Source organism: Budorcas taxicolor, chromosome 1 (genome assembly GCF_023091745.1).
Source record: "Budorcas taxicolor isolate Tak-1 chromosome 1, Takin1.1, whole genome shotgun sequence".
In the NCBI taxonomy this organism is placed as follows: Eukaryota; Metazoa; Chordata; class Mammalia; order Artiodactyla; family Bovidae; genus Budorcas; species Budorcas taxicolor.
Window position 1 is genome coordinate 136785749 of NC_068910.1, and position 14007 is coordinate 136799755.

The window sequence follows — 14007 nt, forward strand, 5'->3', positions numbered from 1 at the left end:
ATAATGCTTGGGTTGTAATGACTAGGTTACTACAATGAATAAGTTTTTAAATGTGAGCTTCCTCCGCTGTTTGTTATGAAATAGATCTGATTTCAAGTTATATATTGATTATAATGGATGAATAAGACAAGTGGGCTGTTTTTCATTTTTTGGGTTCCTCCTTTATATGTATGTTTATATACAGATTTACTTAATTTTGGCTTGTGAATCTTTAAGTGAGATGATCCTGGTTTTCTGATCTTTTCAATAACTTTAACCAGGCTTTTTAGAATATGGGATGAGTTTTATATGTGAAATGTATGTGGTAGCTGGTGCTCCTTTTTTGTTAACTTGATGCCTACTGAAAAATGTTTTTTTCTAAACTGATTTTTGAAAATAAATGTTGATCAAGTAAATATCTTTTAAATGAATGTATAAAATATTGCATTTCTCATGTATTAATAAAGTGAAATCATTTCAGACATGAAGGCAAAAGGAAAGAGTGATTGTCTCAGGATCATCTTTCTGAATAGCAGTGAATAGTCTTATTCAAGGATAATTCCTTTGTGGAAAAAAAAGAATTATTTTGTAATAGTTGAGAATAGTATCAGATTCTGGTTGATTGATTTAATAACTATTATATTATTGGTTGAATGTGTATATTTTATTTGCTACTTGAACAGGATGTGAATTCACTTAATGATAGAGAAGATTGTTTTCTTTTTTAAAAAAGTGGACATTAGCAAAATAAATAGAATTTTCTTGGTAAGTTTAATTTGGTATACATTTTTGTTAATTTAACTGGAAACCGTTATGCTTGAATATTCAAAATATTGAAATGGATTCTTAGTGCACTTATTTTGAGTTCTTGGTGATGAGGTTATATACAAAAAATATTTACTGATATTTTCAAATGTCATTTTAGTATCACTATATCAATGTTATTTGTATCAATTTAGTGTCAATGTCATTGAGTATCTCCTTAGCATTTGATATTGTCAGATGTTTAAATGGGACATGGTGTGTTATATTTGAAGTAATTGTTCTTTACCTGAGAATGAATATAAATGGGAAAGAATGGTGATTGTATTTGATACTGAGTTTCTTTGAGTAATGTAGGACTTTAAAAATAATACATAAATATAGGAGGATCTACTCAGATGGCCTGGTTAAGAAAGAAGGTTTTAACTATTGTAAAGTAAAAATGTAAAATTGCAGTTTTGTTTTCTAAACTGTAAGAATTGAGCCAATAATCTTTTAAGCCTTTCCTGGCAAATTTCCCTGGCCAGAGTAGGAAATTAATATAAGAAATAGCATGATTGTCAAATTTTTTTAATAAAGAGTTTTCAACCAGTACAGTTTCATGAGGTAATGTTAGAATTGAATTTTAACCTTCAGATTTCAAAACAACCTTCTTAAAATTTAACACAGTGAAAATGCAATAAATCCATAAAAGCCATACCATTATGTTAAGAAGAAATGAAATGAACTTCCATGGAGTACTCTTAATCAGAAATGCTCGCAGACTTAAATGAAGCACAATAAGTGTTAGTGGAAAATTACATTCCTATTTAGGACAACAGAAGAAAATTGATTGATTCAAGCATGGATCTTTTTGTTTTTATATGTTTCATGAATTTTATTAATTGGCATAGACATTTAACCATAACTAAAATCAAGTAGTGAATAGCTATTAAATTCTCAATTGCAGATATGTTACCTACCATTTGTCAAGTAAGAATGATAGTAACTTTGAAAATGAGGCCACCTTTTAAAGGAGATGCCATTTCTATATGGTAGGATAACAGTTATTGATTAAAATCATAGATTATAGTTAACATCCTGATATTTAGTAAAGAAAATGGAGGCGCAGGGACATGTTTGCTCATTCAAGGTCACATACTTAGTTTGTGACAAAACTGACGCTCAAAACCTGGTGTTTTAGGAAACTTGCTATGAAAATTCCAAACAATCTGCATTTTGATAAGATAAGATACAGCTTTGGTAAAAACAACAACAAAAATAGTTTAAAAACTATTTTTAAAAACTTTCCTAATGCATTTGCATTATTAGGAATAAATTATGGGTAGCAAATTATTCATTTTCATATACCTTTAAAGAATATTTTGATGAAAACACTAATTAAAAGCAGACTTGTAAATAATATAGCATATAAACATATAAAACTCTTCAAAGACAGAAGTCAAAAACTTTTTAACAAAAGTCTGAAGTATTTTATAGGTTATAGGTCAATAGCTATAAAAGGGAGAAGAAAGAGAAGTCTCTTATATGTTAGTTAGAATTCTCTTCTGCTTTTCAATTTTAAAAATTTGGAATATATCTAAAATTTTTTTTTATATGAGGTTACCAAAAATCTAGTCTCAGGAAATATTTGCAGATATTTTCCTTTTACCTATATATGATCTCAGACTCTTTCCTACTTGTTTAGTTAGTTCTCTATCCAGCTTAATATATTTTATTAGCCTCTGAATAAAAGACTATATTTGTGATATTTGTGCCTTAACTACAAGAATCTAGGAATTCAACTGTTCAAGCATACAGATTTTTTTCTGCCCACTTTTTTTTTTAAAAAAGATTGTTTGTGGTTTAGTTTTAGGAAACATACTTTCTTGTAGTCACTCTGAGAGGTTTCAGTCATATGATGACAAATTTGCTATTGTCTATAGCTTTATGGAATAGAAGCACACATATTTCAGAGTCAACTTTAAAAAAAGATCTTCCTGAGAGAAATGTGAACTTGACTAGGAATTTCCAGTTAGTTTTAACACCTGATGCTGTATTTCACAAAATCTAAGTATATTTTGAAAGCATCATTCTATAATCTGAAATTTAACCAAAGAGATGGTATTTTTATGTGGTGTGATTGAAATGGTGTAAGAAGTGAAACGTTTTATGTCTTAATGTGAATTGTTGAGCTTGTTTCTGGTTGGTTTCAGATTTCTAATTTGTAGTGGCTCTTAAGATTTTTTTAATGTCTGTAATATATATTTTTTGAAGATGTGATATCTACAAAATAATCTTCCCAGGCCATCTTCTCAGTGTGGCAGCTTCATTTCAAGCTCAAGTCAGACCTAGATGGATTTTAACACTATGCTCAGTCTTTGTTAAACTGGAAAATGTAGCTAAAAGCATAAAATGCATTATACAGTATCTTAAAGTATTCTGTTTCTAGTACAGATACAAATAAGAAGTGTATACATAGAGTAAAGATGAACTCTACTTATGTGTGGCCTTAAAGTGTCTGCTCTCATTTGATGAGAAGAGGGTGAGCTGGTGGGAGGAGCTTTTCATGTTGAAATGTTCTCATTTGTTTCAGGTTTAGGTAGACATAGCTGTAGTGATTGTTTCCTTTAATTTTTTAAGATGAGGAAAACTACTATTTGTATTTTAGAGCTATAATCATAGAGGTAGATAACTCCCAATGATAGTAGAGTGTGCGAATATTCTCAATAGTAGACTGTACAGAATTTTCTCTGCCATAATGCTTTGAAGAATATTTTGAACATTTATAAAATATTAGCCTTTCAGATTCCTAAGAGTTGGAATTAGTTGTATAAATGCGTATATATATAATATCAGCAAAATGCAACAGATATTTTTGATTCTTTTGTTAGGTTATGAGCTTAAGCTGGTTCCTTTAATTCTTGCTTTATTTTCATATCATGCTAGTCCTTTGCTTATTTTGCACATTTGCGTTTTCATTCTTTTACCACCTTTCCCTTATGTTTTAATCCTGCCCCATTTTTTCACATGACAGGAAAAAGCCCGATCATATCAGGTACCAAATGGCTTCCTTCCCCTCACCCCTGCCTTACTCCAACTTCCTCTTTGGCACGAGAAAGCTCGTAATTAACCTGCATTTCAGTTGGATTACTTGCAATGGATATAAAGTCTCTTTAGGTTTTAAACTGAGAAGAAAATGTAAACATCTTATTTGAGGAACAGAATTATACCTTTTCATTGCTTATATCCTCAGTTTGTTTTAATCTGGAAAGGAACGTTTGATGTGTAAATAGTTGTCCAAAGAAGACATAGCTTCAGTAATACAAGTACTACAAGTATGTATATATGTGTGTATGTGTACACACATTCACATATATATATATATGCATGTATATATGTAGGTATGTATTTTTTAGGGGAAATAAGTTGGTAAATGGTTTTTAAATTTTTGAAATAGTAATTAGGTATTAGTATCTTTGGTAATCACCTTATTAATTATGTTTAAAGGAAACATTGCCAATTCCTAGCTTTTTTGTTTGTTTTACCACTTTGGTCTTTTTCCTTGTGAAAACTAAATTGAATTTTAAATAAAGGAACATATATATGTTCGAGCTTTTAATTTTATTAAATGTTCACTATTTGGCATCTATATGAATCTGTACATGAACCCATCATTTGTATAATTTTAGTGATAAAGCTTCTACTTTTAAAGATGAATAGTGATAAAGATTTAAAAATTTTGCTTTTACCCATGTTCTTGATTTTAAGTAAGTCCTGGGACTAGTGTTCAAAAATTGTAAAAGATACTTGATTTATTTTTTAATGTATTCCCCCCCTAATTTTGTCATATAGAAGCTCTTGTTGATATTTAAAAACTAATATTTGTTTATGATGTAAAATTTTGGTCTAAATTTTTATTATATTGAGTTGTCTCAATTTGAGATAGATATAAATTGATGTCTTAGTTTTCTTAAAACCAAAAAAATTACACTTTTGAATACTTATATTTTGGCTTTTTGGTCAGATTATGAATCTTGTAAATATAGTATAGCTGTCAGCATAATGCTTTCCAACATTTGTCTTTTTTATTATGTAATTACCTTTTAAGTGAAGTCGCTCAGTCGTGTCTGACTCTTTGCGACCCCATGGACTAGCATATCAGGCTTCTCCATCCATGGGATTTTCCAGGCAAGAGTACTGGAATAGGTTGCCATTTCCTTCTCCAGGGGATCTTCCCGACCCAGGGATTGAATGCAGGTCTCCCGCATTGTAGGCAGATGCTTTACCCTCTGAGCCACCAGGGAAGCCCCTTTTAAATTACCATTTAAAGTATCTTCAAATTGCGGGTGGCATGAGCTTGAAATATTAAATATTTTCTATATCCTGTAGATTGTGAATAATTTTCCTTTTATTGGAGGTCTTAATAATAACTAGAGTTATTCTATAGGAGAAAAGATTATATTTATTTTGCTTACCTGATTAAAGTCTTGATTAATATAAATGAATATAGTTAGCTCTTTTTTTTTTTTTAAATGATAGAAGAGGGAAGATAGTACCATAAGATATACTGAGTATGGCAATTAAAATTTTTTTCTAGCCAGGATAGTTGTGATTTTTTTCACTTAGGAAATGTCAAATTAAGATGAATTCATAGTGTCTTGAATTTATAATATAAACAAAAATTGATGATGTGAAAAAGTTCCTCATAAGCAGATAAATGGCAGGGGAACTAAGTTTCAGAAATATAAATGATCTATAAAGTTAATAATCAAACAGAATCTAACAAAAAAACCATAAGTTTTTATCTAGTATTTTGTTTTTATGTTTAGAGGCTATTATTCTAAGATTCAGCAGGTCAAAAGAAATTTACTTTCTGATGACCTCAGAAGCATGAAAAGTTTACCTGGATGCTTTTCCATTGTTCAATGAAATTCTTTATAGTTTTTCATCAAATTATATAATATTACTATATATAAAACTTAAGAATTTTTATTAATATAGTTTACTTCAAATGATTTTTTAATTAATACTTTAATCAGTATCAGAGATTGTTTCCATTGCATGTCATCCCATGTGGCAGGGCTGCACCATTTTGTTTGTTTGGAGGTATTTCCTTTAACATTTCTAACCAACCATGTGTCCCAGAACAAAGAGACCCAGAAGTTCTTCCTTTTCTAGCCCATCTCTTGATGATTTGCGTTTAGAGGCAACCTACTTGGTTTTTATCTAGATGCTTGTTTAACAGATCTGTATTTTAATGGTAAAGGTGAATGCCTTTTTAAATAGCAAGAAAACCTAACAATCTGTCTAGCTTAAAAATAGCAAAGCATCTAATCATTTTCTCAGCCTTGGAGAATTAACTTAAATTTTTTGAAATAGAAGTTCTAAACATGTCTAAAATACAATTTTTAGTGCTTTGTATTAGTATCAATGAAAAGGTAGAATCTCTATCTGCTAATAGATTAATAACTAATGTTTACAATAGAAATCATCTCACATGTAACTAATTTAAAAATAATAACTCAAATATTGTTTTACCTTTCATGCTTGATGAGAATTTTTGCTTCCTTTTATGAATGGCTTTTGGCTGTGTTTTTTTTTTTTAAGTCTTCAGGTCTTTTATTATTTTAATAAATTAGAATTAGTAAATATGCCATACATAGGTTAGTTTTTTCTTCTAAAGAAGATTGCAAGTAAAATGCCAATTAATTTACAGTAATGAGCAGAACAATATAAATAAATAATTGGGTGACTCATTTTTAGTAATAACTGATTTTTCTGCTAAGAAGTATTTTATATGAAAGTAAGGTCAAGTGAATTGGCGACAGTCTCCTATTTAATATCATTTCTAAAAGGATGATATATTTTTCTGTTTTGCTTTACAGATCAAATGCTTGTTGAATGGGGTGCAGAAAGGTTGAAAACAAAGCACCATTTGTTTCAGTCTTTTGTATACAAAGGAATAGTCTTATTTATAATATAAATTTATTTCTACTTTATAACACAAGCAAATTATTTTTGGGGACAGCTTTAGTTATTTTTGGGGAAGCTCAAAAAGTTAAATTTTTATTTTTTAAAGAATTATTATTGGTAATGGCACAAAGTATAACAACTTTTGTTAGGGTATAAATTTCTGACATAAAAATGAATAAAAATATGGTAGTTTTATTTTCTTAGTCTGTGGTTTTAAAATTGCCTGAAATTTTTAATTTCAGTAATTATCTCATTGATGTCAGTTTATATAAAGCAAAACAAAACAATGCTCTTCTAAAAACTTAATTACTATTAATTGATTTTCTAGTACTTTCTCAAATATTTTGTTTCTAACAACAACTGAAATAAATTATGTTTGTGAAAATGTAATCTATTTTATATTTATTTAGACGCTGGTTTTCAATACAGAATAATCAGTTGGTTTACCAGAAAAAGTTTAAGGTAGGTGTTTGTTAAGTAATTAAGTGAAAACCCATTGAATCCTCCACTTCAGTTTTTATTTGTTCCTCTTGGTATAGCATTGAAGTTCATAAATATGTATGTGTGCAAAATTATCATTTGTTAGTTTTATGTTTGGATATGTATAAAAGGACTCAGGAGTGGAAAGTATCAACATTGTTTCCTGAATTCTTAATTCCTGTCTTTGAGATGGATTGTTCTGTCTTTCAGAATTACTTTTATTTCTTCACATGTTTCTTTGTCCATTTGTGAGACAGGAAATCCCTAATACTGTTTTGGCACTGAAGGAAAGGTTGTGTTTAAGGAATACCACCTTAGGGCCAAAAGTGGTAATAGAGAAGGGTTAACAATTAATTAAAATATAAGCTTGAATTAATTTAAATAGAAACTTCTTAATTTGTTAATATTGTTTTTATGTGTTTGTTTTCTTGAGCCTCATTTTAAGAGTGAGGTATTTTCATTTAATGGAAAGGTATAATGAGATTATATGTGACTTGATAATGTTAAAGATGATTAGAGAAAAGAACTATTAGTTAATTGATGATTTGATTTTTACCTAATTAACCTTTATGAATAATACGTTCAACTGTAAATTTCAAATACCCACCTACTTTCATCCTGAGATAACACAATGTGAAGTTTTACTTACTAGGTTCTATAGTAGCAGGTTTATTCCATACAAATTCTTTAACTATTCAGTTCATGTTTTTTTCTACCCTGATAAGCTTGGTTTTGAGTTTCTATTTTTATTAAGTACTAAAAAATGATTTTAAAAATTCTCATTTTCTTAGATATTTTAAGAAGCATGTATAAGCTTTTTCTTTCAGTTATTAAAACTAGACTCATGAAAGGCTTCTTTTTTGGAGGAGAGTGGCTTTTATTATATGTGAGAGGATCAGGAGAAAAATTGATTTGAAAGAAAATGGAAGAAAATGAACAGGAAGCTAACATTTATTGAGCACCTGCTAATTAACTGTGAAGGGTTGGACTACGTTTATATGAACTATTTCATTGAATTCTCATCAATTTTATGAGGCAGATAAAATTAACAGGGCATAATTACCTTTATATGGAATTAGTTATATCTATATTGATAACTCCTATTTCTGATCTAAAATAAGATAAATATAAGATCAGTATAAACCTTTAAAATTAGACCATTTATTCCAAGTACTGTTTTTAAGTATGTTTTTATAGGTAGTGATATTTAAAGCCTAGGTTGATAAATACGGGAGTTTTGTTTCCTTGTTGTAGGATAATCCCACTGTGGTGGTGGAGGATCTCAGGCTCTGCACAGTGAAACACTGTGAGGACATAGAACGACGATTCTGCTTTGAGGTGGTCTCTCCAACAAAGTGAGTGGTTCTAAAGAATTTGAGAGTTGTTTTTGTGTTTCTATAGCTTGTCTTAAAGAACTTTCCAGAATACAGAAAGATTTGTTACAGTTGTGACTATAAGAGCTAAAGAGGAAAAAAGTGTTCTCAAATTAAATTTGAATTATGAATAATTAGACACATATTAATGATTACAAGTCAGATATTTATGTAACTTTTACGCAGTATCATAGTCCTTAAATTCTGATGATTACTATGGCTATATGGAAACATTTTAACTGTCAAGATAATGAGCTGAAGTCATATATCAGATAAATTCTTTGATAACTTATTATTTCATACGTCTACCCAATGAAAAATATTAATGTTATTTTATGTGGCAAATTTAAAGTTTTATTTTTTTAATACACAGAATAAGTGATTTGTTTTCAGTAGGTAATTTATTTCATTGACGTCTTGATTTCTTTACGAACATACTACCTAAAGATAGTGAAATAAAACCTTTCAACACAGTATTTTTCGTTAGAAAATTATTATATAGCAAAGTTGTTAAAAAATAAACCTTATTTTTTGGGTTAATTTAGTGTCTGAGAAAACAATGTTATTTCCTTTTAGAAGTTGTATGCTTCAGGCAGATTCTGAAAAGCTGCGCCAGGCATGGATTAAGGCTGTTCAGACCAGTATTGCTACTGCTTACAGAGAGAAAGGTGATGAATCAGAGGTTAGTAAATAGTACTGCAATACAAAGTGATATTTTGCCAAAGTTTTTAATTTTAATTGCAACATTGCATGATTATAACATTCTTTTTTTATGGAGGATGACTTTTTTATATTGAAGTGGGTTTTATTTTTAAATTATACATTTAGTTTCTTGTTTATTTCTCTTGACTTTTCTTTTAATTCCAATATTTCAGTGTATGTTTAATCCAGTATTTGAATATGTGTCTCAGGTATTCTGATGCAAGTATTTTTCCTCAAATATTTTATTAATCTAATAAAACAGTGAGTGTGAAAGGTAAACACTAAAACTAGGTGAAGAGCAAAGAACAGGAAAGCTCATATTTTTAAATTGAAATCTCCCTGGAGAAGATAAGCTGAGTATAGAGTCTGGGATTGTAGTCTGGTGTTAGCTACCCAGTAAGTTTACAGACTCTTTTGAGCAAGGCCTGGAGAGGGCAATGGCATCCCACTCCAGTACTCTTGCCTGGAGAATCCCATGGACAGAGGAGCCTGGTAGGCTGCAGTCCATGGAGTTGCGAAGAGTCAGACGCAACTGAGAGACTTCACTTTGAGCAAGGCCATGAATGAGTCTTAAGAAATGAAAAATGTCTTTATTCTATCCTCACGTTTGTTGGTTTGGTTAAGTGTGGAATTTTTAGGTTGGTAGTGATTGTTCTTAAGACTTCTAATGGCAGTGTTTTCTGCTTTCCAGAGTTGCTGTTGGAGTCTTTCTTATTACCAGTCTTTAATATTCCTCCTCTCCAATTTCTTTGTTTTCTTTTTCTGAAATTTTTGGACTGGTCTTACGATTCTCTTTTGTGTGTGTGTGTATGTTTTGCTCTGCAATCTGGGAGATTTTACCAGTTAGCCTTCCAAACCTTCTATTGAATATTCCATTTGTGCTAGCACATATTTAATTTCAAAGAGTTTCCTTTTGTTTACTGAATGTTTATATACATAAACCTGTTCTTTTTTCATGTATGCAGTATTAGATTTGTGTTTCTTAATCTTGACTGCACAGTATGATAATACAGGAAGTTTTAAAAAATCCCAGTGCTTAGGTACCACCCTAGAATAGTTGAATGGAGTTGGGGCCCAGGCATCAATATTTTTAAAAGCTTTCTACTAATAAGTGATTTCTCTGTTCAAGCAGTGTTGAGAACCATTTTATTAAGGGCTTTCTTTGGCTATCTTGTTAATCTGCTCATGGTTGCAAGTGCTGTAAGAACATAGGACTTCGTTGATGGTGAGCTTCACCAAAGTGTGGACCATTTGTTGAGAAACAATTCGAGTTAGGATCTTTGGAGTCTTTTCAGCTACGATTCCCCAGAGAAGACTCACTGTTCTCCTGTGTAGAGGTAAAGGACTGGCTGGGAGTTAATTGCTGGAGAACCAGCATTCAGTTATGTAGACGTTCATTTAATCCTGTGCTTACCTCTTTTTAGGTAAATGCCATCTAGTCACTTTCTGTTTTCTTTCAGTGAATGAACCTCTTGTCGTTTGTATGTCTTTGTAGAGAACAGTTCACTAATGGCAGCATTGGGAAGGGGACCTTTGATCTAACTTCTTCTTAATGATTTCTCCTACTTTCTCCCCACTTCCAAGATTAACTGGTACAAATCCTTGAGCCTTTTGTCTATTATATGATGTAAATTGATGAACTCTTAGATTTTTCTTACTATTTCCGTAGATTTTGCCTTGGTCTACTCTTGTTACCATTCATCCAGCCACTTTGCAGCTCCCTGAATTTTGTTGCTCTTATTTTCTTTTCTGTTAGCCATATTCTTGTGGATAAATGTTTTTTTTTTTTTTCTTTTTTAAATTAGAAAACGTTAAGTTTCTAAAGTTGAATTCAGTTCAGTCACTTAGTCATATCCAGCTCTTTGCGACCCCATAAACTGTAGCACTCCAGGCCTCGCTATCCATCAACAACTCCCGGAGTTCACCTAAAACCAAGTCCATTGAGTCGGTGATGCCATCCAACCATCTCATCCTCTGTCGTCCCCTTCTCCACCTGCCCTCAATCTTTCCCAGCAACAGGGTCTTTTCAAAAGAGTCAGCTCTTTGCATCAGGTCGTCAAAGTATTGGAGTTTCAACTTCAACATCAGTTCTTCCAACGAACACCCAGGACTGATCTCCTTTAGGATGGACTGGTTGGATCGCCTTGCAGTCCAAGGGACTCTCAGGACTCTTCTCCAACACCACAGTTCAAAAGCATCAATTCTTTGGTGCTCAGCCTTCTTTATAGTCCAACTCAAACATCCATACATGCCCACTGGAAAAACCATAGCCTTGAGTAGACGGATCTGTGTTGCCAAAGTAGCTTTTTAATATGCTTTGTAGGTTGGTCTTAACTTTCCTTCCAAGGAGTAAGTGTCTTTTAATTTCATGGCTGCAGTAACCATCTGCAGTGATTTTGGAGCCCCCCAAAATAAGGTCTGCCACTGTTTCCCCTGTTTCCCCATCTATTTGCCATGAAGTGATTGGACCAGATGCCATGATCTTAGTTTTCTGAATGTTGAGCTTTAAGCCAACTTTTTCACTCTCGTCTTTCACTTTCATCAAGAGGCCCTTTAGTTCTTCACTTTCTGCCATAAGGGTGGTGTCATCTGCATATCTGAGGTTATTGATATTTTTCCCGGCAATCTTGATTCTAACATGTGCTTCCTCCAGCTCAGCATTTCTCATGATGTACTCTGCATACAAGTTAAAGAAGCAGGGTGACAATATACAGCCTTGACGTACTCCTTTTCCTATTTGGAACCAGTCTGTTGTTCCATGTCCAGTTCTAACTGTTGCTTCCTGACCCGCATATAAATTTCTCAAGAGGCAGGTCAGGTGGTCTGGTATTCCCATCTCTTTCAGAATTTTCCACAGTTTATTGTGATCCACAGAGTCAAAGGCTTTGGCGTAGTCAATAAAGCAGAGATAGATGTTTTTCTGGAACTCTCTTGCTTTTTTTGATGATCCAGCAGATGTTGGCAATTTGATCTCTGGTTCCTCTGCCTTTTCTAAAACCAGCTTGAACATCAGGAAGTTCACGGTTCATGTATTGCTGAAGCCTGGCTTGGAGAATTTTGAGCATTACTTTACTAGCATGTGAGATGACTGCAATTGTGCAGTAGTTTGAGCTTTCTTTGGCATTGCCTTTCTTTGGGATTGGAATGAAAACTGACCTTTTCCAGTTCTGTGGCCACTGCTGAGTTTTCCAAATTTTCTGGCATATAGAGTACAAAACTTTCACAGCATCATCTTTCAGGATTTGAAACAGCTCAACTGGAATTCCATCACCTCTGCTAGCTTTGTTCGTAGTGATGTTTCCTAAGGCCCACTTGACTTCCCATTCCAGGATGTCTACCTCTAGGTGTGATGGAGTGATCACACCATCGTAGTTATCTGGGTCGTGAAGATCTTTTTTGTACAGTTCTTCTGTGTATTCTTGCCACCTCTTCTTAATATCTTCTGCTTCTGTTAGGTCCATGCCATTTCTTACTTTATTGAGCCCATCTTTGCATGAAATGTTCCCTTGGTATCTTTAATTTCCTTGAAGAGATCTCTAGTCTTTCCCATTCTGTTGTTTTCCTCTATGTCTTTGCATTGACCGCTGAGGAAGGCTGACAGAATGTGGTCCACTGGAGAAGGGAAAGGAAAACCACTTCAGTATTCTTGCCTTGAGAACCCCATGAACAGTATGAAAAGGCAAAAAGATAGGACACTGATAGATGAACTCCCCAGGTCAGTAGGTGCCACTGGTGCCACTCCAATATGCTGTGGAGATCCATGGAAAAATAACTCCAGAAAGAATGAAGGGATGGAGCCAAAGCTAAAACAACACCCAGTTGTGGATAGTACTGGTGATAGAAGCAAGGTTCGATGTGGTAAAGAGCAATATTGCGTAGGAACCTGGAATGTTAGGTCCATGAATCAAGGCAAATTGGAAGTGGTCAAATAGGAGAAGGTAAGAGTGAACATCGACATTCTAGGAATCAGCAGACTAAAATGGACTGGAATGGGTGAATTTAACTCAGATGACCATTATATCTACTATTGTGGGCAGGAATCTCTTAGAAGAAATGGAGTAGCCATGATAGTCAACAAGAGAGTCTGAAATACAGTACTTGGATGCAGTCTCAAAATTGACAGAATATCTCTGTTCGTTTCCAAGGCAAAGCATTCAATATCACAGTAATCCAAGTCTGTGCCCCAACCAGTAACGCTGAAGAAGCTGAAGTTGAATGGTTCTGTGAAGGCCTACAAGACCTTCTAGAACTAACACCCCCAAAAGATGTCCTTTTCATTATAGGGGACTGGAATGCAAAAGCAGGAAGTCAAGAAACACCTGGAGTAACAGGCAAATTTGGCCTTGGAGTACACAATGAATCAGGACAAAGGCTAATAGTGTTTTGTCAAGAGAACACACTGGTCATAGCAAACACCCTCTTCCAACAACACGAGACAAGACGCTACACATGGACATCACCAGATGGTCAACACCGACATCAGATTGATTATATTCTTTGCAGCCAGAGATGGAGAAGCTCTATAAAGTCAGCAAAAACAAGACCGGGAGCTGACGGTGGCTCAGATCATGAACCTCTTAATGCCAAATTCAGACTGAAATTGAAGAAAGTGGGGGAAACCACTAGACCATTCAGGTATGACCTACATCAAATCCCTTATGAGTATACAGATCTGATAGACAGAGTGCCTGATGAACTATGGACGGAGGTTTGTGACATTGTACAGGAGATAGGAATCAAGATCGTCCCCAAGGAA

General features: G+C 33.0%; 1 protein-coding gene across 1 annotated transcript in view; it reads left to right on the plus strand.

The window, feature by feature from the left end:
- The window catches only part of ACAP2 (ArfGAP with coiled-coil, ankyrin repeat and PH domains 2), a 161088-nt gene that overhangs the window by 124253 nt on the left and 22828 nt on the right, over window positions 1–14007 (plus strand). The window contains exons 12-15 of the mRNA XM_052637900.1: window positions 3758–3778; window positions 7107–7158; window positions 8431–8531; window positions 9126–9231. Coding sequence (XP_052493860.1) covers window positions 3758–3778; window positions 7107–7158; window positions 8431–8531; window positions 9126–9231 — 280 coding nt within the window. The remainder of the gene's footprint in view (window positions 1–3757; window positions 3779–7106; window positions 7159–8430; window positions 8532–9125; window positions 9232–14007) is intronic.